The sequence below is a fragment of the Nanorana parkeri genome, unplaced genomic scaffold (assembly GCF_000935625.1).
Source record: "Nanorana parkeri isolate BGI_ZX_2015 unplaced genomic scaffold, ASM93562v1 scaffold970, whole genome shotgun sequence".
Lineage (NCBI taxonomy): Eukaryota > Metazoa > Chordata > Amphibia > Anura > Dicroglossidae > Nanorana > Nanorana parkeri.
In genome coordinates this window covers 553,942-577,766 of record NW_017307238.1, presented here as the reverse complement: position 1 = coordinate 577,766, position 23,825 = coordinate 553,942, and the positions used below count along the sequence as shown (strand labels likewise).

The window sequence follows — 23,825 nt, the reverse complement described above, 5'->3', positions numbered from 1 at the left end:
TATATATATATATATAGCTGTACAGCGTGCACATCTGTTGAGAAAACGGTGCCTGAGAAGGACAGCTACTGCCTGCAGCCACCAGTACAACAACTCAATGACAGGTTGTGGCTGCACACAGCTACACGCCGACCCGAACTTGCACACCCCCTACAGGTACAAATGCATGCCCCTGTATGCAAATAGTCTGCATCCAAAGGTGTGCATCCGTTCCTGTTCGGATGTGCAACTTCAGGTCCCGGTGTAACCATGTCCTGTCACCTATACTAATAGAGAAAAAGCTGGCCGCACACCGTATTCTGCTGTGATAGGTTATTGAAGCTTCTACCACATCACTAGTGTCCTGTCCAATGTCTTTCTTCAGACGCTTCTGAGAGGTGCGGGGGATGCCACTGTGCCTCACTGAGATAGGTAGACGCTTTAAATCCCCCAAGAATACGCTCCATTAGCAATATTCTTTCTTTTAAAATCTCCTTGAGGGGCGGGCTTGTTGCCTTCCAAACACTGCACGATTATCGTACGATCGCGGGAATTCCCGCGATTCTCGTACGATAATCGTGCAGTGTATGGGCACCTTAAGATGAGATTTGAATTGGTCGGCGTGACATGGCCCCTTTGCATGCAATATGTTGCTTTACAGACTCCACAGCTATGAAGAGTTTTTAAGTGCTGGGACCATTATGCAGGCTGGTGTGGGCAGCAGGGGAGGGTCATCATTACAAACAAGTGCAGAGGGGACTGGACGGCGTGGGAAGGTGCTGTGAGTTAGTTCACCTTTTCATTTTTGTGAAAAGGTGAACTGAACCTTTAGGCCTCATTCACACTAGAAAAGGCCGGCGCGGGCAGCTCCCGGGAAGGTGCTGTGTGTGATTAGTATGCAGCCCCTGTCCTTCCTAGAACGCCGCCCTACGCTCACCGAAAGTGCAGGTCCGTACGTTTGTCCCGGCTCGAACGCAGACAGGATCCATCCTGTCAACGTACAAGTACAGACATCCGCACCCACACGGACGTACAGGGCGGGTGAACGTAGGGCGGCGTACGGCCGCGCACTCCCATAGAGAATGACAGGGGCTGCGTACTAATGGACAGGAAATTCTTGGAAATTCTTGGTCAAACAGTGACGGCAACCAATCAGCTGGAGCCATTGGTGGGGTATTCGGACAGCGTTTGGCTATTCTATTCTGGTAACACCCAACTCTGGTAAAGTACAAAAGCCCTGTGGGATATTTGTCCATCCATGCTGCTCGGATGGAGGAATCTGTGAGTTTTATTTTTGTTCAGCCTGCAGAATGAAAACAAAAATCTAACAGTGTATGGCCAGCTTAATGAGCTTAATGAGCTTAATTTGTTTAAAAAACAAATTAAGCTCATTAAAGAAGAACTCCGGGTAATTATTTATTAACCCTTGCAGTAGGTCTACCCCCGCACTGTAAGCGTTAACTGCTCATTTTGGTCTGGGGCTGAAAATAACAAAGTTGTACTCACCCAATCCTCGGAGATGGCTTCCCGGAGCCTGTCTCCTTCTCCGCTGCAGCAATGGAATTTCCCTTGGCATCCTCTGACGGTAGGGTTTCTGGATGGTGCAAAATCACTGGAGGCGGGGGCTTGGGTGCTGGTGGAGAGTGACGCTGCTAAGAGCTGGGTGGGGAGAGGTGTAAGGGCTCTGCATCTCACCGCCCAGCTCTTAGCAACATGGGAAGCTCTGGCAGGTGTTCCACCCAGCTCCTGGCAACCAGTGACATCATTGGTTGCCAGGAGCTCAGCGGGACGCCAGCAAGCATGTCCCAAGTTGCTAACAGCTGGGCGGGAGATGTGTATGGCCCTTACATATCTCCCTGTCTGGCTCTTAGCAACCCAGTGCGCTCTGGCTGAAAAGGGGGTGGCAGCCACACTGTAAACATTCTGCAGCATAGCGGCCATGCCACTCTGCCAGTGATACTGTGCTTTGTAAATGTGGTTTAATAAGTTATAGATGTTCATCTGGGAAAAGGAAGTGAATTATCGGCAAATCGATCCATTGTTGCTTTATAGCTATGCCCTGGAGAGGAAGTCGCCTAGCAAGTCTCCCCACTATGTGAACCCTGGATCCAGGGGCCGTAGATAGAGGCTAAAGGACAGGCATGGAAGGGCCAACTAATGTCAATACAATTAATGCCTTTCTTTTTTTTTTTCATTGAAATCTTTCCAGCAATCCAGATACTGTAGTTACAAATCCCAGTATTGTTCATTGTCTAATATTTGTTCTTCACATAGGCAATTCAGGGTTACATGCCACCCTGCCATGACTTCGGGCTTTGTTTGTTAAAGGTGACAGCAGAGCCTGCAGCCATAACGAAAACCAAGAAGATGACTTCATGTGTTTGATTTACTTTTACAGTGCCATGCTAAAAGGCTTGATTTTAGGTATTCAGTAATTTCTGTGTGCACAGTGGAGCTGTACAAACAAACAAACGTCTTCTTTTTTTTTAAGGAAAAAACTGTGTGCGTACAACTATTCCTTACCATTTATTGCACTGTGGGTAAAGAAGAAGTATTGAAGACGTTAAAAATGCTTTTTAAACCCTACAGGGCACCTAGTGCACATAGCACTTGGCCCTAGTGCCCTAGTTCAAATCTGTGCAGCCACCACAAAGCATATTAAAACACACTACTGTGCGTTGTGGTGTACTGTGTTGGAAAAAATGCTTCTTGAGCATTAGAAGCCATTTCAAAATAAATGGGTTGCCTTAATGCAATGCACGTGACACATTGCATGTCAACCCAGTGCACAGAAACAGCAAAGTGTGAATGGGTCCTTAGAGTTAAAGACAGCTGGCGTTATACAGATTTTTAAATTTACGTTTAAAAGTTGAGCTTTGTCCCAGCCTCAGCCCACTCAGTGGCCCTTTAAAGGAGTTGTAAAGTCCCAGCATATACTATCCTGTCATAACATCAGCATTGTAATAGGAATACATACTAGAGTTGTTTTTGATAATGCAATCAAAGCTTACTAGTAAAAATCCCTTTTATGTAGTGACTGCTGCCTTTCATCTGCCCATCACTCCCAGCAACCTCCTGGATTCCCAGTGTGCTTTGTGTCTCTTTCCCTGCTGCTTGATGGGATGCAATCTCGATTTTCCAAGACTATATATCCCATCATGCATTGCTTCCAGCAAGCAATAGTAATGTTACATTGTCCAGGCATTGAGTTGTACTTCAGAAGGCAGGCTCTGTGATAGTGATGACACAAGGACGTGCATATTCACAGGGCTGAGTGAAATTGTGTCACTGCATTCAGGAAGTACATCCCATGGGCATGATCAATAAGTAAGTTTACAAACGCCTAGTTGGATATGGTTATTAGTAGACATGTGCATGGCAAAAATGGATGAAACAAATGAAAACGAAAAACGTTTCCATTCGTTTCGTTAAAGTGAACAAATTTTTATGCTGTTTTGGATTCGGAGGCAACGAGCCTCAGAATCCGAAACCGCACACTGAAACTGCTGAACGAGCAGTGGCCATATCGCCTGCCGGCGGTCCTGTGCATGCGCACCGCCATCTTGGAGTGTACACCAAGACACATGTTCGGGCGCCGCCATCTTGGTGTAGACCCAGATATACTCCAAGATGGCATGTGCAGAACGCGCTGGCGGCTGATATGGTCACCGCTCGTTCAACGTGTGATGTCACCGCCATGTGACGTCATGTGCTCCGCCTACAAGATGGTGGCAGGCATGAATAGAACCTTCCCGGCGGCCAATACAGACATTCCTCACATAACGACCGAGTTCCGTTCCTACAACTAGGTTGTTTAGCGAATTGGTCACTAAGTGAGGAATAGAGGAAATCAGCTCTAATATACAGTGCACATGACTTAGGATTGCATACTGCAAATACCAATGTGCAGTACTGAATACTGACTGACTGACCAACTGCGGGAACGAGACATAGACTGAGAAAGGATGATGTATGATGAGCTTGACCCAAGTTCTCGTACAGTGTACAATAGCAGCTGGTTGGAGAGCTGGTTGTAAGTCCGAGCGGTCATTAAACAGGTAGGTTGTAATGTGAGGAGTAGCTGTATACAGGCATATAATAAATTAGTTATTTGGGATTCGGACGAACCGCCGAATCAAGTGAATTTAGTTGATTCGCAGGTTCGCCCAAATCCAAATACACTTGACTAGTTATTAGGAGTGGGATAGAACTTATGGAAAGTCAATATAGAAATACAGATTTGTTGTTAGTTTTTGACTGTAGATACCCTTTAATAGGTGGGTGGTAGCTTCCAACCTATAAAGCTTCGGACCTATAATGCACAAAGTGTTAGTGTGCAGCAGACTTTACACTACTGGATGCATGTATTACAGTCTGTAAATAATTTAGAGGCTGCATGTATACGCAAAGTCACATCAATAAGGGGTTTGGACCTTGGTGAGAATTTCGGATGTCTGACAAACGCCCCACCAGTGTTGGGTTTGAAAGGCCTGTTCTGCACTAAACACATACCTGTGTTCAGTAGATGTGTACCTTCATATTGGGCTAGCCCAAATATTTCAAGCAACACACATCATAACATAAGAAAACGGTTCTGGCCAGTCCCAAGTCAAAGCTGTGCGACATAAAGAGCTTCAGCCATCGCATGACAAAGGGAATCCCATTATTTTCAATGAGGCCCATTCACACCTATGTGTGGCACTGCCAGGCGACTTGGAATAAGATGCAGGTGCTTCTTTTAGTGCTATATAGTGCATTTGTAGCCCCATAGACGTCAGAGCGCATGAAAAATAAATGTAACATTGCTCGGACATTTTGATAAGCATTCTTCTGTTTATTTTCATTTTGGGGCTTTTCAGCATCATAATGGGATAATAAAGAATATTTATTTTGAGACTTGTGGTGCTCTCCTACTACAGCTGGTGACTCCCGCTCTTGTTTATTTAATAGCAGGTATAGCCGAATGATACATTCTGACTATGTTACCAAATTGCACATTGCTCTGGTCTCTTAAATGCAACTGAAGCCAAAACATTTTTTTAGATTTGGATGGAGTGGAGAGGGATTAGAACACCTGCCAGGTTTATACTGCTGTCTGTGTCCCCGTTAGGAAGATTCACTCTTTCTATTTGTCCTAGTGACTGTTATTGCTGACAGTGAAATAAAATCCCACATTTTGGGTAGTCATCAGAACAGGAATAGATGGGAAATCTTCCAATGGGGACACTAGTTCTGGTGACCCTGCTGACCACCAGGGATTTTGTGTACTTTGGAGGGATTCTCTCTTACTTCCTGTTGTGCTGTCGGACAAGAAGTGTAGTGAAATATAAAGGAGAACTATGAGGTGAGTGCTTTTCACTCACCTCATAGTTCTAGCTGACCTGTGACAATGAGACTGTAACAGGTCGGCTCAGTAGATCGGGAGGTGAGCGGAGCGGGGCTGGATTCCCCCCTCCCCGCTCCGATCCGCCAGCGCTGACTGGTGGATCGGACGGGGGAGGGGGCGGGTACAGCTGGCTCTGCCTCTAGATAGGCAGAGCCAGCTGTCAGTCACGCAGCTGGGCGGATCCCGGCACAATTGTCGGGATCTGCTTCAGCTGCGGCGTCTCAGTATACGGCGAGCTACACCTCGCGTTATACTGAGCCTAGGGTGACGGGAGGACGCTAGTTTGTGTCCTCCCGTTACCCTAAGGAGAACTATGGGAAAAAGACTTAACCCCACAGTTCTCCTTTAAGTAAAGTATGAGCTATACCTGGATGTTATCGCTTTTCGGCTGAGATAAAATGTATTATCTGTTCTTATCGGTTTCCAGGAGGGGAAATGCGGTGTTGGTCAGTCCTAGGAATGGCTGGCCTGGTATGATGGGGCTCCTTGCTGTAGGAAGGAAAGTGAAGAGTTCATTGTGCGGTGGAGATTGTGAATACTCCCCCAGTGCTGGGAACTCAAGGGACCCAGTTCCTCCTGGTTTGAATGGGTCCACTTGGTTTGGTCAGGGGCTGGGAAGGCAGAAGGCCTGGAGCGCTGTGCCCACTGGGGGTGGTGTCTCAGGGGTGCTGGAGAAACACTATGGGTGTTACCCCTGAGTGGCACCGGCGCAAGATCACGGCACTGCAGCTTTCTCTGCACTATGGTTCTTGGCCGCCAGGCCTGTCATGTCTGGCATTTAATTAATTTATTTATAGCATTTACGTACGAGCAGTTTTTACACCACAGATGACTGAATGTGTGGGCACCTTTGACGTCCATTCTGATGTCTGGAGGAGGGGGGCTCTGTGGGCTTCAGGACTTTTGTCCACCCTATGAGGTTCTCTCTTTGGGAGAGCCATTACCAAATACTTGGTGGATCAGCTTTTGCTGGTCCCTAAGAATTGGGGTCCATCTAGTTTGGAGGCTCTTTCTCTTTGAAATGACTGGAGAATGTGCATGTAGACAGGAAGTTGATGCAAAGAGCCTGCAGGAGAATAGCAACACTGAAATACAACAGGATGAACAATGGAAAACTGTATTTTATTAAAAAAAGCAATTGTTGATGATGGGCTTTAACAAACTGAATGACATTCATTTACAGCTAATATGTAGTCAGGAAAATGGGTTACTTTGTAATCACGTTTAACTAAACATTATAGACGTCTTTTCAGCCCACTGATGTCCCTATGTACCCCCATCTCTGGCTTTCCAGATTTTGCATGGGCCAGATGTTCTGCTGACACAGTGACTGCCAACAGGACCGTCCCTATAATGAGGCATGATGAGGCTGTTGCCTCAGGTGCCATCTTGTAGGGGAACAGCAGGCATGGCAGCTCTGTGGCAAAATGTTTGCAGTGTGCCTGCCGCCCCCTTTCCAGCCAAAGCGTCCCAGGTTGCTAAGGGGCGGGCAGGGAGATGTGTAAGGGCCATACACATGTCCCAACCCAACTATTTGCAGCCTGGGATGCTCTTGCAAGCGTCCCGCTGAGCTCCTGGCAAACCAGTGACATCACTGGTTGCCAGGAACTCGGCGGGACGCCACACCCCACGGCCGCCCCAGGCGGCAAAAAACTGCCTGCCGCCATCTTGTAACTTCCAACTAAGAATTTCTTTTTGGTTATTATGTCATAAGCCCCGAAGAAGGGAGAGATCTCTTGGGCCTCCGAAACGCTTTGGCTGTTTTGTGTTACCCTTTTGTGAACTAGTACAGATATTAAAGAATTCGGGACTGTTAAACCTTTTTGCTAGGTTCTCTCATTGGACTTTGTACATTTCCATGAGCCAGAGGCACCCGTAGACTGCTCAGGCCAATCATGACTTTGGTCTTGTTCAGGGCTATAGAAGAAAGATGTATACAATGGGCTAGAAAAAGATAATGCCCTTTACAGGGGTGCAAAAGGAGCCCCATTCATGAAATGACCAATTGGACAATTGCTTAATGACCTATCCTGTTTTACAGAGGTCTGGTGGGTATATCTTCTGTATTCCGGCCCCGAGACCAAAACGAGCAGGTAACCCATGCAGTGGGGCTAGTGGAGTCAATTTTGCTGATAGCTGGAGTTCCTCTTTAACATACTGTGGATTCCTAATGCAGGTAGACCCTGGCGAGTGACAACTGCTACCTTCATTTCCTGTTCTGTTGTCAGACAGACAGGAAGTGAGCTGAAATCTCCCGGACAGCAATAAGAAAACCCAGAAGGACCACACTTCCAAGTCTATCCAATATGAAAACCAAAACCCTCCATATTACATTATGGGACATGTAATACAATTAAAATGGTGGAGAGGGACAACAGGGATCCCAATGCACCCAACTTCCTGCCAACTACCAATTGGGTATTTCTCTCCTGAGGAACCTATGGAACATATTAATATACAGGTGAAACTCGAATAATTAGAATATCATGCAAAAGTAATTGCAGTAAGTGCTGCAAAAGGGGCCCAAACCAAGTACTGAGTACATATGCATGCTTGTACTTTTCAGAGGTCCGATATTGTTCTATGTACAATCCTTGTTTTATTGATTGCATGTAATATTCTACTTTTTTGAGATTGTGGATTTGGGGTTCTTGGGGTTTTCATGAGCTGTAAGCCATAATCATCACAATGATGACAAATCACGGCTTGAATTATCTTGCTTTGCATGTAATGAGTCTATCTCATATATTAGTTTCACCTTTTAAGTTGCATTAGTGAAATAAATGAACTTTGCATGATATTCTAATTATTCGAGTTTCACCTGTATACTGTAGTCACATATGTAACTGTCAGACAGTCCTAATTTCATTGTTGACGCTCTCCAGGAACAAAATCTATGGAAATCTAATGCTCACGCAGCGCAGTCGCGCCCAGAGTGCTACAATGAAATCCCATTACGACTGACATTTTACAGGGGAGGTTTCTAAAACATGAAAAACAGGTTTGTAGTTTTGTTTTTGCCTGTTATGCTCAAGTCATAAAGAAGATACAATGATAATGACAACACCGGGCTCTGTTCTGCCCTTTAAACCCCAAACAGTCTATTTCGGTTTCTCTCTCGATGTAAATTATTTTGCACAGTTGAATGTTCCGTTCCACCTTTGTGGGCCCGGGGGCAGTTTCTGGTCATTGAAGGTTGTAGGAGTGAGAAGGCTGATAAGGATCTGCATAGTTTCACTGTGGAAATATCTTCTCATGCTCCTTCCTGTCTGTGTACTGACTAAGGTGACCTGTGTTTTCTGGTCACAATCGTAAATTCACGGTTGCAAAATACCGCAAGGGTTTCCTTAACAGTGGCGGATAGTAATCTCCCTCCTACACAAACATGAATGGGAAGGGGGAATTTTCCACGTACGCTGTTTGAATCAAACGAATAATAATAATGGCCAAAAAAAGAAATACAGACTAAAAATTGTTGTGTTCACTAGTGGCCAGAGGAGGAATGTCCCCTTACATTTTTGGTCACTTCTTCACTGACCAATAGCAGGGCTGTGCCACCTATGAGGCCAGTTGAGGTGGCTATCTCAGGCGGCAATTATGGAGGCACAATAGAGGTGCAGCACTTAGGTTGGAGTGTCCATACCGGACAATCAGTCTTTAGTGCACCTTCAGCCCCCAGGCTGCACCATAACACCCAATGACTCTGTGTGGCCCAGTTGCCTGTGTCCTAGCAACCAAAGACACTGAACAGTCAGCCCTCTGCATCCTAGCAACCAATGACACTGTACAGTCAGCCCCCTGCATCCTAGCAACCAATACCACTGTACAGTCAGCCCCCTGCATCTTAGCAACCACACATTCCTTATTCTTTGGTTTATTCCTGTAATTACATAGTTACATAGTATTTGAGGTTTGATAAAGACACAGGTCCATCAAGTTAAACCTTTGTGTGATTGTGCATGTGTGTATACACAAGTTCCTGTGTGATCTAGTTTTTAAGAGTACCTGTCTCTGAGGAAGTACCTGTCTCTGACCGGTCTCTGAGGAAGGTATCTAAATGCTTTTTCAATGAGTCAATATTCTCTGCTGATACCACTGCTTGTGACAGCGAGTTCCACAATGTAACCTCGCTAACTGAAAAGAATCCCAGTACAATTTACTGCTCACTTAAGCAGATGGAATCTGGAGCAGTTGCATATACTAACCAATCAGCTTCCCTCTTCAGTTTGCTTAGTTTAGCATTGAAAATGAAAGCTAGAAGCTGATTGGTTACCATGGGCAATTGCTCCAGATTCTGTCTGCTCCAGTTTTGATAATTTGTCTCCCCGCACATGAACTGTACAAAGAATTGTAAGAGCTGGAAATGATTTGAAGATTTCCTCCAGGATAAAAAGGTGTAGGAAGAATGGCTGAACTATGAATAATTCGGCGTATATAGGAATCTGTCCCTCTAGCTCTGTAATGTCATGCGTCACGCAGTGAGGACAGGTTCTCTCTATTAGATTTTACTGGAATAATTCCCCTTCTGACTACACGGTGAGGTAAAACTCTGACACAGGACGTGCAGCCTCATATGTCACGTCCCTCATCAGCGCTTCTCCTCTCCAGTCCCTCCCTACCTAAATGACACCCAACAGAGGCGGAAACTCTTCCCGCCGGCTCCGCCCCTCGGCAGGTCATGTGGCTAATATTGACAACATCCATAGTACGTCATAACTGTGCGCCTACAGAGTGCGAGTGCACTTCCGGGAGCGCAGAGGTAAACAGATGGATGTTACTACGCTGGTGGGGGGGCTCATATTTTAGGGGGAGCTGTAGGTGGTGATGGGGGATACGGATATCACGGTTCTTGTTGGGGGTCTGGCTCTTGTGTGTGGCTCCCAGCTGTGATATTGCATGCTGGGATTGGTAGTCCTTTAACAGAATAGAGAACCATAGTTCTACTCACCTGGTCTGGGTTATCAGCCTCCATTAATTTCCTACACAGTGCCCAGGTTCTGCATTGCAGCGTCCAGATGTCCTTCTGTAGAACCGACATCTGTTTTTTTCTATATCAATGATGTAGAGGTTGGATGAAAGGTTCAACTTTTCATAGTTAAATTCTTACTAAAGCTTGTTTTTTTTGTTTCTTCCCCCACAAACGCATCTGTTTAGTTATAAGCAGCTGATTCCAATAAATGATTGCGTGTATCAATGTTCACAACAACTTATTGACACATTTATATAGGTACCACTAGGTTTGGCTCAGGCACACACTCATGTCAATAATAGTCAGCTGACAGCAGTCATTGGGACTACAAGTCCCATCATTCACTGTGCCAGCGGGCTGACGTGCCATTTCATTAGAAAGTCAGTCTTCCTATGTCCAGAGGCTGCCCTGCACTGACACAGACCAGAGGTGTGTTTGCCTTTTGTGACCTGTGCATATCGAATCAGGCAGCGTCTTTAGGTAGCGTCTTTACGTTGGGCTGCAGTCTGACCACTGGTGCACATGGTTGTTATGCCGTTTCAGTATAGTCCTAGTCCCAAGTATTCAGCTCAGGAGTTATGACTTTACTTGTTACATTCATGTTCCATGTCACTGACTCAAAATATTAAGAAAACAGCCGGGCAACTATCGGTTCCAAAAGAATGTCAACCGTGACATTATACATATTTTTTTTTTATTGCTGGTTTGTTAATATAAACTTTCTTTTCCCTTCAGTCTTTTTTAAAAATCCAGGTAGCATATTGAAACCCTCACTTTTCTCATTTCTAAAGTTGGTTTCTGTATGACTGAAGATGACGAGACATGGAAAGAACTGCACAGCTGGAGCTGTGTACACCTACTACGAGAAGAGGAAAGACACTGGTTCGTAGCACTTTAAAATGGAATTCCAGCGAAATGGTTTTTATTTGTTTTGAATATAGTTGTAAAGGGTTACAGCCCCTCTCCCTCATCGTATTTACTGTCTAAGTGACAGTGTTCAGTTGCCTACATCATGCTGATGACTTAGCTTCAGTTTCTCTGACTTCATTAGGACTTTCCTGACTTGTTTGTTCGGAATCAGTGTTTTTTAAACCGTAATGAAGCCAGGGAAAACCAGGCAACTAGCATTTCGTGATGGGGATAAGCGGTGGCAGAATCTACCGGTATATTTCTCTCAGTAAAGTTTCCTTTAAGAAGCAAACTACCAAAAAGAAAATATTTTGGGGGTTAGGAATAAAGTGCTGCCTTGGGTGACTTGGCTGTGTGTTCTGCTTTCTTAAAGTAGTCCATATCATTGCATTTTTGATGCCTGCATTGAGGTTTTATCACTTTGAAAACCACTGTGGTCATTTCCAGGCAGATTAAAGAGGACCTGTCAAAAATTATGGAAGCTATCATTGCCGATTTTTTTTTTTTTTTTTTTTTTTTTTTTTTAAATTGCAAGCTACTGGGTTGCTTCCTCATCCCCCTTCCCATCCCTGCTCTACTACCTAATAGGTTATTGACCTAGAACAAGTATGCAAGTCAGACTTCATCAGCTGTAACCTGTAACTTTCCCATTAAGGACCCCTGGGTACTTGTACTTACATTTACTTGCTCCCTAAGCATCCCAGTCAGCTGCCAGATCCCTGATAATGAAAAAAAGGCACTTGGAATCATAGGAGAATACTTGTCTTTCTTCCCTGGGGTCTTTAGCCCTGTGGTACCTCTGACACCAACCCAGTCTGAAATTTGCACAACTATTTTTTTCTTGTGGGATAATGTGGCAGCGGGGAAGCACATGAAAATAAATGCTTTAGAAGGGGCCTGCTGGCTACGGATCCTGTAGATTGCCTTGTATGGGCAAATTACAGGCTTGTAAAATGTCAATTGCAGGTTTGATTTTGATAGGTTCTCTTTCAATCCACTGTTCTAGAAGACGGTCAAGAATCCACTGTTTTTATAAATTCCTGCTGGGTTACTTGTGTAAAGTAAAGTGTTACTACTACTCAAACATTTTTGTTGTTGTTCTTTCAGCTGCTTCTGGATATGGAACACAAACTGTTCGGCTCAGCAGAGATGCAGTGAAGGATTTTGATTGCTGCTGTTTATCCCTTCAGCCGTGTAAAGATCCTGTGGTAACGTGAGTATTCAATTACCTACCTGTCAAATATAGGTGATCTTGGAAGCCAGCTGGCTGTTCTGCTTTCATTGTTCATAGCTCAGAAAAAAAATAAAGGGAATCTGTTAGGGCTTGTTCATACCAATTGCGGTGCGTTCCAGAGCGGTGGCTGCTGGAACGTACCACAATCGCTCACCAAACTTCCCCGTGCGTTCTGGGATGGAAGGGAGCATGGTGGTGCATGGTGGGCTAAACAAGAGAATATCGAGCCATGTATGGCTAGCAAAGAAAATCACATTTATTTTTTTTAAGTTGCAAATTGTTTCATTTATCACCTGCAGCCTGTATCAACTGGGAATACTGACCACTTCTTGTCTGCCAAGTTCTATACGGCACAGTCCACATATTGGACTGAAAGCTTTGTTGCGCACATAAAATAAAATATAATATACATTTCTCAGTTCCCTCCAAAACAGTGGAAGAAGGGGACACGGTTATATAACCATACAAAACATTTTCATAGTTGAAGCAATTAGATATTTACTGGCTGGCCATATAATGCTGCTGTAGATAACCGTTTCTCATGATGCCTTATATATGCAGGCCAGATGGATACATCTTTGAAAAAGAAGCCATCCTGGAATACATCTTGCATCAGAAGAAAGAGATTGCTCGACAGATGAAGGTAAAGTATGATGATGATGGTGAAGTTATACAAAAGGGCATATATTTCCAGTTGTCATTGCTACAAATAGACCTTTTGTGTGAGCTGGAAAGAGACACAGTTGTGCTGGTGTGCAAATCACTCCAATGTTTTGGAACTCATTAGCGTGTCGTGCAGTTTTTGCAAAAAATCTAAGATCCAGTAAATATCAGGTATTGGAAACATTAGACATTGTACAATGGAATCGCATCCACTCTACTCTTCTATAGTTGTATTGATACATAACATGCTTTGAGGCTTATTCATTCAAATTGTTTCCTGTTAGGTGGCACAGTTGTCTGTAGCAAGCAGTTGGCTTCCACATTACTTTTCTTTTCTCCCAATCTTGGTTACAGCTAAAACCTGCTTTGGGCAACCACTTCCTATGGTGCAGTTTTTACAGTTCAGACCAATTAACAACTTCTTTGAAATGTAAGCGAGTAAAGAGTTGTAAAGTGCAAAACAAAATAACAAAGACCAGACAATGGGATTTAATTTTTAATCAGCCAGGCATGATCAGAACAATAAAAGGGGACAAGTTTCTGGGGTTATTGTGCTTTGCATGCCTCTTTTAATGAAATATGCAAAACTGTGCAGGAAACACATGGGTTAAATGTATTCATTGAATAGTGTTCCAATGATAAAGGAGATCTCTTGATTTTGTTTAAGGCTAGATTCACACCACGTCCGCTGCATTGACACACGTTAAATGCTTTTGAGTTGTCTGGTATTGAGATCTGTTTTTGTATTTGTATTGAGATGCGTTCATGTGCAGGTTGTTTTGGTCACAGCAGGAGCCAAAATACATTGGGAGGAACTTATCAAAACTGGAGCAGACAGAATGTGGAGCAGTTGCCCATAGTAACCAATAGGGATGCAGTAATACCGATACTAGTATCAGTGCCGATGCCGAGTATTTGGGCGAGTACTTGTATTCGCCCAAATGTTCCGATGCCTAGCCCGATTCTTCCTGTATCAGGAAGCCGGGCAGCGCTTCATTACACCCTGCCCGGCTTCCTGATTGGCCGGGAAGCCGGCTCCATTCTCCCTCGTCACTTATGATGAGAGAGCATGGAGCTGGCTTCCCGGCCAATCAGAAAGCCGCGCAGTGTGTAATGACTCGCTGCCCGGCTTCCTGATTGATTGGGAAGCTGGCCAATCAGGAATCCGGGCGCTGTGTAATGACGTGACGCCCGGCATCCTGATTGACCAGGAAACCGGCTTCATGCTCCCTGGTCACTTCATGACCATGGAGCCGGCCAATCAGGAAGCCGGGAGTCACTTCATTACATGGCGACTGGCTTCCTGATTGGCCAGAAAGCCGGCTCCATGCTTTCTCGTCACATAGTGATGAGAAGCATGGTGACGGCTTCCCTGCTAATCGGGAAGCCGGGTAGCGAGTCTTTACATGCCGCCCGGCTTATCAGGAAGCAAGGCGGCGAGTCATTACACGTTGCCTGGCTTCCTGCATGGGACTTCCGATACTCGGTATACGGTATCGGTGAGTACGGGAAAAATAATATCGGTACTCGTACTCCATACCAGTATCGGTACATCCCTAGTAACCAATCGGCTTCTCTTTTCGATTTTTGTTCATGCAGCATGTTCCATTTAGACAATGCACACAAACGCAACATGCTAGCGTGAACTGAGCCGATTGGAAACAATAGCTATTGGATACATTGCAAACATTACAAATGCACAACCCAGTCCTTTATTAACTTTCTGAAAATGACACAAAATGTGGTCTTATGCAGAGGGAATAATAATATCCAGACTTAGATTGTTATGTGCTAGACATGCAAATTGCTGCCACTTTCCAAACTGTGTAAAATAAAAATTGCTGCTCAGTTGAAGACAAAATCTTCCTTTTTTTTTTTAATCAGTTGTATGAAAAGCAGAAGAATGAGAAGAAGACAGAAATGGAAGAATTGACCAAAGCTGCAAAAGAGTCCAAAATGAAAGTGTTTCTTGATAAGGAAATGTCCATCATCAGTAAACCACTCAACCCCTTCTCCAAGAAAATGGGTGTGTGAAATCTTTTCTTTCTCTGTCAGTCGTAACGTTCTTTATGCACCATTGTTGGTGCAGTCTGTAGGGGTATTAACTCATCCTAATAACTGGTAATGCATGTAGATTACACCGTTTCTGTGACTGATGAACCCTTTTGCTGCCATAGGTGCCTTCCACTTAACTGAAAGTTAGACACACACACACACCTCTCTCTCCTCGAAAGCATGTGTTTTTCTTGGAAGATTACTTGTACCGTATTTGCCGGCGTATAAGACGGGGTTTGATTAACCCCGAGCCACACTCGGGAATACCGCCAAGGAGGCTAGTAAGTGCATTTAAACATTGTTTTGGGCTATACTCGTCTTATACGACGAGTATAGCCCAAAACCTATATTTTTTCTCAAAAAGTGGGGGGTCGTCTTATACGCCGGCAAATACGGTAACTCTTTCTAGACGCTCTTTAGATCTGGTGCTTCTGCCACAGATCACTTTTAGGAAGGTGACACCACTATTTGCTGCTTTATAGCTTCCTGTGTCACCGGTCACACTAAGCTCTTTATTTACATTCCCGTCTGCCAGTGTATATGGTAGTGTGGCCACCTGGTGATTTGTGATCTTGCTTGTTTTGAGGAAGCTGTGTGGTAATCATAATGTTATTTGTGAGTTTCTGTAATTTTTTTTTTTTTTTTAAAGAAGAGAGCAATGGCTCAGCAGCAGAGGCCAGCACTAGTAAGCAAAGCAGTGAGGATAAAGGCAAGCAGCTTCCCAGCTTCTGGATCCCATCGCTGACACCAGAGGCCAAATCCACACTTGTGAAGAAGCCAGTGAGTATCCAAAATAAAGCAAAACCGATTTCATTAAACAAATAGGAAGTATTCCTGATGTATTTACAAAATAAGATACAAAGCAGTTCAGGCCGGATTCACACCTAAGCATTAGTGTTTTCGCGTGTAAAAACACACTTTTTCTATAAGGGTGGAATAGTATGACTCCTCCCATGCCTCCCATGCCAGGTTTTCTCTAGAGTCTCTCCTGAACTCCCTACCCCAACCTGTCCGGCTGTCTCCTACTCTGTCTGCCTTTAGGCGATCCCTGAGGACCCATCTTTTTTCAGGAAGCCTATCCCACCTCAACCTAACCACTGAACTATTACTTTCTCAAACAACTCATCCCCACACAGATATCACCTCTTGTATCACTTGCCACTCCCTTTTAGATTGTAAGCTCTCACAGGCAGGGCCCTCCTTACCGTCTTGTATTATAACTGTAAGGACTTCCTTATATTGTAAAGCCCTGCACAAACCGTTGGCGCTATTTAAATCCTGTATAATAATATGTAAAATGCTGTAAACATGGATTCAAATGTATGTACCTGCACACAAAATACTTTTTTCAAGAACCACATGCAAAAAAAGGACATTAGAGAACCATTGATAAATGCATATTTAAATTCTGAGTTATTAGAGAATCGGGCATGTGGGTAGTTCATCAAACCATTTAACAAGCTCTGTGCTGACCTCACTGCACAACCTTGCCTTCTAAAGAACTTCACCAAGTCTTAGAGAAAGGGGTGAGAAGTTGTGAGTTCGTTAATTTGGGTTGACACCCATCGTACAATGCGACCCATGACGTTGGTTCTTAGGGTGCTTGTAATACCTCCAAAACAGAAGTAGGTAGGAATCTGAAATGGTTCGCTCATATATGCAGTAGGCCTGTACTTATCGTGTTAACCAAAATAGTGTTTGACTTTAATAGCGGCCTCATTCAAAACCAATTTCCACACTGCATGCTCACTGCTGTTTTCTGACAGGACAAGAATGTTTACTGCCCCATGAGTGGAATGTCTCTGAAGATGAAAGACTTGACCTCTGTGAAGTTTACTAAAGTAGATGAAAATGTGGATCGTGTTGGTCTCATAAACCGTCAGGATAGATATGTGTGCGCAGTGACGCGGGATATGCTTGGCAATTCTGTACCCTGTGCAGTCCTACGACCTTCGTAAGTCCATTGATAAATTTTGTTTTTATTTCCTTGTTGAGGCTCTTTTTTTTTTTTTTCCATATACATTTTTATTGTTTTAGCACAAAAGACAAGACGGAATACAGTTGAGGCTCTTTTTATAAAAATAGCAAAACCACAAAGTCAAATTGACAGGCGTAAAAAGGGCTTATAAACCATAAAAAAAGGGCTTATAAACCATCGCAAGACAAAAGTCTTGCGATGGTTGTAAGGTGTGTGCCCAGCCTTACTCTATTTATTTGAGTCTCCAAGTGTGAGCATATTAATGAAGTTGATAGATTCAGTGCAGGTGTGCCTGGGAGGCAGCCTAGTCCTCCTCAAAAGGTGCAGGGACGCACTGGGGGCCCAGCATCCAAAAATGCACGCCGGGACCCCCAGTGCGCCCCCACATCCAAAATAGTCAAACTAGAAAAAGATGGCAACCGCATGAATCTATAACTTATCTATAAACATTTCATAGATTTTTGGTTGCTGGGCCCCCAGTGCGTCCCTGCACCTTTTGAGGAGGACTCGGCTGTCCTCCCAGGCACACCTGCATTGAATCTATCAACTTCATTAATATGCTCACACTTGGAGACTCAAATAAATAGTTAGGACCACACTTTGCAGAGGTGCCTTGACGGTGGCAGTGTGGCTTCTAAATTTTTTTGGCCAAAGGTTTGTGCAACTAAAACCTGTTTTTTAACGCATACTGTTGACAGGGTAATTCGTTGTGTTGCAGGCTAGCTGGCAGGTGCGCTGGGGATCTTTTTTGTGTTTTGTATTGTTGTAAGCCTTCCCATGTGCGCCCTGCTATAAAGCCTGGTTATAGATTCATGCGGTTGCCATCTGTTACAGTTTACAGAAAGCCTTCAGTGCATCAGATAAACTGATGACATGCCTGTTCTCTTCCTGCAACACACACTAGCAGAGTGCTGCTGGTAGGTTTCTGTGATGTGCCAAGACACACAATTTGCGATTTAACATTTTGCATGAGAGTCCAACTGATCAGTGCAAGAGGGGAGGGATGAAGGGGAGGAAAGCTGCAGGCCACTTACCCATCTTGAAAACTATTATATTAATGTTGGAAACATTGAGAATGGGGTGGTTGTAAATTAGAAGCTTGCCATATGTATAATAACTACCGTATTTGCCGGCATATAAGACGAGTTTTTAGACTTAAAAGCATCCCCTGATAATCGGGGGTCGTCTTATCCGCCGGGTATACAATACCGCTGGATGTGTGGTATTACTGTATGTACGGTAGCTTCAGCTACATACAGTATACCGCGCTGAGCCAATCACTGCAAGCGATGTATTCTATTAATGAATACAAAGCCTGCCGTGATTGGCTCAGCGCGGTATACTGTATGTAGCCGAAGCTACCGTACACACAGTAATACCGCACATCCAGCAGCCTGACAAATTAGCCTCCCTGGCAGTCTGAATATTTTTTTTTTTCCGTATTTAAAAAAAAAAAACTTTTAAAATTTCCGCCGGTGCCGCCCCCTGCGACGTGCTACCTCGCAAGGGAGGGAAGACGGCGGAAACAGCAGGGATCGTGGACAAGGTAAAAGACTGTAATCCCGAGTGTGGCTCGGGGTTACCGCTTATGGTACTGAAAATTAACCCCAAGCCACACTCGGGAATACCGACAGGGATGTTAGTGGGTGTATTAAGTAGAAAGACAGGTCACCAGCACTCAAGATAATTTAAATAGATAAGTCCTTTTTATTGGACAATTGTGTCACAATAATCAACAAAGCCGACGTTTCAGGGCCACGCAGGGTCCCTTCCTCAAGTGGGTGTGTTGAAACATTATTTGGGGCTATACTCGTCTTATACCCAAAACCTATGTTTTATCAGAAAAAATTAGTGGGTCGCCTTATACGCCGAGTCGCCTTATACGCCGGCAAATACGGTATATAGAAACCAGACCGTGCCAGTGAAACTGGGTTGCCTTTTACATGGGATGTGTCAGTGTCCATTTTGGCGTGTGGTAGATATAAATTGTTTCAGTCATGTCTACTTTTGGTGTGTGACTGGATCGTCTTTGTCACGTGACACTGTTTACTATCAAAGGCCTGTCATAGGGAAGGCTTGTAGGTCATATTTGATCTAAAACGAAATCTCATCCTGGCAGTACACTGAACATGTTCACTTAATAGACATAATCGAGACAACGTAAGCTTTGCAATCGTAAACCTTTTATTTCTTTGCATGTACAAGGATTGCATATGCAGTTTTGCACTGCATCAGCAAGATTAATTTGTTCATTTCATTCAGTTATATCTCTCCTTCAGGTTATGACATTCTTTTGTCTACAGTCTAGACATTGATGTCGCCTGTATTCTCTTTTTTTTTTTTCTTCACCCCAGAACATATGTGATTGGATCTGAGGTCATTAGTCTGGATGGTAGATGCTTGCTGACACCTGGAGGACATTTTGGGTAGTGCAATTTGTCGGATGAAGATTTTTATTTTTTTTTTGTAAATGCATTATTTGATATTTATTATTATTATTGTTTACAATGAGGCCCTCATCCAGAACGTAGAATTGTAAAGGTGTGTCTGAATGGATCTTGTACTTACTGAAAGTACTTTCCTCTTTTTAGGGGAGCTGTGGTCACATTGGAGTGCGTTGAGAAGTTGATCAAGAAAGATATGACCGATCCAATTAGTGGAGAAAAGCTGATGGAGAAGGATATTATCGTTTTGCAGAGGGTAAGTGTTATTCTTTTGTTCATTGTAGGGTGTCCGCAGTAACTTCAGAAACTTTATGCTTAAAAATTGTCCATTTTTTTTTATTTTGCACACCAGCATTGCAATACAGAATATCATTTCTGGCCTTAAATTGTGTCTGTCGGGTGTTTTAAGATCTTATAAAGGACCATGGTCTAAACCTCAGAACATTGTGTCTGGGCACCAGTTACTGTGCTTTCCAAAAAAAAATGGAACAATTTTCTAAAGTCTAAGCTTCTAAAGTTTCTTCTTACTTCTGGATATGTGGATGATAAATCCCCAGATCTGAATTGTTTATCTCTCTGCTAACAGAGGCCATAAATAAGCAGCCCAGATATTGCAAGCACGCAGCTGTTTTTTCATTGTGCGTGCCCTGAAGTTGGTCGAGATAGAGGACAAAATCCTTGGCAGTATTTAGTAGTAGGGATGTACCGATAATAGTATCGGTGCCAATACCGAGTATTTTAGCGAGTACTCGCCGAAATGCTCCGATACCTCCCCCGATACTTCTGGTCAGGGGGAGATTTCCTCTGACCGGCAATGCTGTGAGGGAACATGGAGCCGGCTTCCCAGCCAGTCAGGTAGACCGACGGCGGGTAATGGCCAACCTCCCGGCTTCCTGATTGGCTGGGAAGCCGGCCTCTTGGCCAATCCGCATGGAGCCGGGTGCCTGGGAAGCCTGCTTCATGCTAGCAGAAGTCCTGTTACTTGGTATCAGGCAAGTTCCGAAAGATACATTTGGGTACTCGACACCGAAAAAACGTTATCGGTGCATCTCTATTTTGTAGTGTAGTAATTTCAGTGGGGTAGCTCTCATCCTGTTTTGTCAATGAAGAATCTACCGTCCTACCCTCTGAATTAGTCACTGTAGTACCAAAATCATTTGAGAAAATCTATAAAATGAAGTAGACAAATGTGCTCATGTTGTCTACAGCAATACATCAGATATCAGCCACCAATATCTAATCAGTACGGTAGGAATCTGTGCTGAATTTGAGATTATTATGGACAATGTTTAGCGGCACTATTATACATATTATGTATTTGCTGTAGCACTAGTGCAAAAAATATAAAAGTATTTGGATTAACATGTTATAATAATATTCAGTAAATGAATTTAATTTTTTAGTTCACATTTATATTTTCTCCACATGTGCGTGCAGAGCAAGCTGTCCAGAAGAATATGGAGTTTCCGCAACTATAAGAATTATCTCCATACTGCATACTATCATTACATGCATTAACCCATACAGTAATTTTCCTAATTTGCGGTTCTTTTAAGTTCTCTAATATGAAGCTATAACAGCTGGATACATTTAAAGGAGAACTATGAGGTGAGTGCTTTTCACTCACCTCATAGTTCTAGCCGACCTGTGACAATGAGACTGTCACAGGTCGGCTAAGTAGATTGGGAGGTGAGCGAACACATACCGGCGTTCGCTCACTTCTCGATCCTGTCACGGCTCTCTGCCGTGACAGGGGAGGGTCTGGATTCTCCCCGCTCCGATCCGCTAGCGCTGACTGGTGGATCAGACGGGGGAGGGGGCAGGTACAGCTGGCTCTGCCTCTAGATAGGCAGAGCCAGCTGTCAGTCACGCAGCTGGGCGGATCCCGGCATAATTGTCGGGATCCGCTTCAGCTGCGGCGTCTTAGTATACCGCGAGCTACAGCTCGCGGTATACTGAGCCTAGGGTGACGGGAGGACGCTAGTTTGTGTCATCCCGTTACCCTAAGGAGAACTATTGGGAAAAGACTTAACCCCATAGTTCTCCTTTAACTACAGAAATAGCCCCAGGACCCTGTTTCCGGTTGTGAAAGGAACTGCAACAATTCCCCTGGACACTTTCCAGCTACCCAGCACAAAGAAAACTGACTACATTTATTAATTGATCTGATTCAATGATGCTTTACAGGAACTTCCTGGCAGACCCTGCTGTCTTATAGAAGCCTAGTGGTAGATTTTAAGCCCAGTATGTTTCAGTTATTGGAAAGTCTTCACAGCTCTGTGAATAACCACTCAGGCCTGATTGCCTAAGATGTGATTTGGCTTTCAGCTGTAACTGTCTCTCGACAGCTCCTTTTATTTCTCACACTGTACATAGGATAATAACTGTGATTTCTCTGCAGGGTGGCACAGGATTCTCCGGATCCGGAGTACAGCTGGAAGCTAAAGAAGCTCGGCCAGTCATGCAGGCGTGAGAAGTATTTGTATCACAAACCTTTCCATTTGGCACACTTCTGTAATTTTGCCCTCTATGTACACATAACGCTACATAGAATGGATTACTCCTTTTTCTGTGCAGTACAGTAGGCACTGATCGCTTGTTGGGTCTTCTCTGCTATGCATTGGATCACGGCTTGGAGACAAAAGTAGCCAACTCAGTCTTCTGTGGCTCCTGTTCCTCTTTTGCCCTCAACATTGAACAGTCGCATATCACTCCTCTATGAGTGGATAATGTTACATACTCTTGCAGGATGTTAAGGTGGGAAAGAAATGCTTAAGAGTTGAGCATTTATCTTTAAACTTTTACATAATCCATCTTGTTGACTGACCTTTTCCACAACCAAATGCATGTAAGCAATCCTGATTGGAGAACAAAGATGTTAGTAAATTATTCCCATAGTTCTTGCAATTGTCAGCAAAGAAGTAAGGCAGAACTTTTAAAGGAAAGCTATACAGATAAAAATATGTAGGCTGCCATTGAAGTCCTACTTCTAAAAATGCCGGTAGGGATGTCCAGATACCAGGGCTGATATTTGGCATTTTCACGAGAACTACCAGGGTTGCAGCTGGGACCTGGCTCTGGCGCTCCACCGCTGTCCTGAAATCATTAGTCTGTATTATTTTAGAAAAACTGTCACATGACAATAAACAAAAATGTATCAGTACTTGTATCTGTGAGTACTCGGACAAGTATCAGTACTTGTAAAAATGGTATCGGTGCATCTATCTATCTATCTATCTATCTATCTATCTATCTATCTATCTATCTATCTATCTCTATCCATCTATCCCAGGAGCTCAGTGTGCTCCTTACAAATGACAGCTGACTCCTAACTTTTGAATTTTTCTCTAGTCTAGTCCTGCAGCTGGAAAAGTGTCTGTACTTGTACTTAGTACGGTACTTTGGTATCGGAACATCCCTAAATGCTGGTTGCCTGGCCGGAATGCTGAGTCTCTAGCTTCAGTTCTCTGAATTACTAATGCAGAACAAGAATATTGTTAGGGATGTCTCGAATCTACTTTGACTGTCCTGATCTGCAAACTTGGTCCCAGGTAGTAGCTTAGAAAGAATTGAAACCAGAAGATCAGCATAAACAGCTAGGCAGCTAACATTTTCAAAACTTGCAGACCATTACCTAAAACAAGCATGCAGATCAGGCAACTTGGAGTGACTATGGACCACCTAACCTGCATACTTTTACATAGTCCGAAATTTAAACAGTAGTGAAGCCATTGGATGTGCAAGAAAGCCAGGGAATAAGTATTTTCAGAAGTTGAGGTCAGCAGTGGACTTTTGGACTATATAGTTGTCAATGTTGGGCTTCCTAGAGGCTTTAAAAGATCATCATCCTATCAAGCCAATAATGGAATCAAAAAAGCAGTTGTATGTAGGTGTAGACACTCCTTGGCCAGTCAGTCTTGTAGGGGAAAATCGGTTGCCTGGAATGGATGCTCTTGGCTTGTCAAAATTGTTTTCATTTGTCAGCTAAATACAAAATGCTGCACATTAAGGTTATATTCCATGTTCAGCCAGCAGGAGGCGCTGTCTGCTTATTTTTGTTTTTTTCCAGGCTCTTTCTTTCCTCTGTTGTATAAAAAAAGCTTACAAAGCTCAATAGCTCTAACTGCAAGTTACCTAGACAATTAAAATAGTAAGAGCAGTAACTCCTCCCCGATCCCCCTGCTGTGGAATAGACAACTCTACAAATC

At 43.9% G+C, this 23,825-nt stretch overlaps 1 protein-coding gene across 1 annotated transcript; it reads left to right on the top strand.

Moving 5' to 3' along the window:
• Positions 1 to 10,105: 10,105 nt before the first annotated feature.
• On the top strand, positions 10,106 to 22,240 carry NOSIP (nitric oxide synthase interacting protein). The gene is made up of 9 exons (XM_018566735.1): positions 10,106 to 10,124; positions 11,126 to 11,216; positions 12,351 to 12,456; positions 13,039 to 13,120; positions 15,025 to 15,166; positions 15,845 to 15,975; positions 16,962 to 17,149; positions 19,765 to 19,873; positions 22,019 to 22,240. Exons 2-9 carry the CDS (start codon positions 11,147 to 11,149, stop codon positions 22,088 to 22,090), a joined length of 900 nt encoding a protein of 299 aa, XP_018422237.1. The 5' UTR covers positions 10,106 to 10,124; positions 11,126 to 11,146; the 3' UTR covers positions 22,091 to 22,240.
• The last annotated feature ends 1,585 nt before the right edge of the window (positions 22,241 to 23,825 follow it).

Bases quoted from the DNA above. Each gene is read 5' to 3' on its own strand.
- NOSIP (XM_018566735.1), top strand. From the start codon at position 11,147: ATGACGAGACATGGAAAGAACTGCACAGCTGGAGCTGTGTACACCTAC. The intron at 15,976-16,961 runs GTGAGTATCCAA...GTTTTCTGACAG, and splicing joins CCACACTTGTGAAGAAGCCA to GACAAGAATGTTTACTGCCC. The intron at 19,874-22,018 runs GTAAGTGTTATT...ATTTCTCTGCAG, and splicing joins ATATTATCGTTTTGCAGAGG to GGTGGCACAGGATTCTCCGG.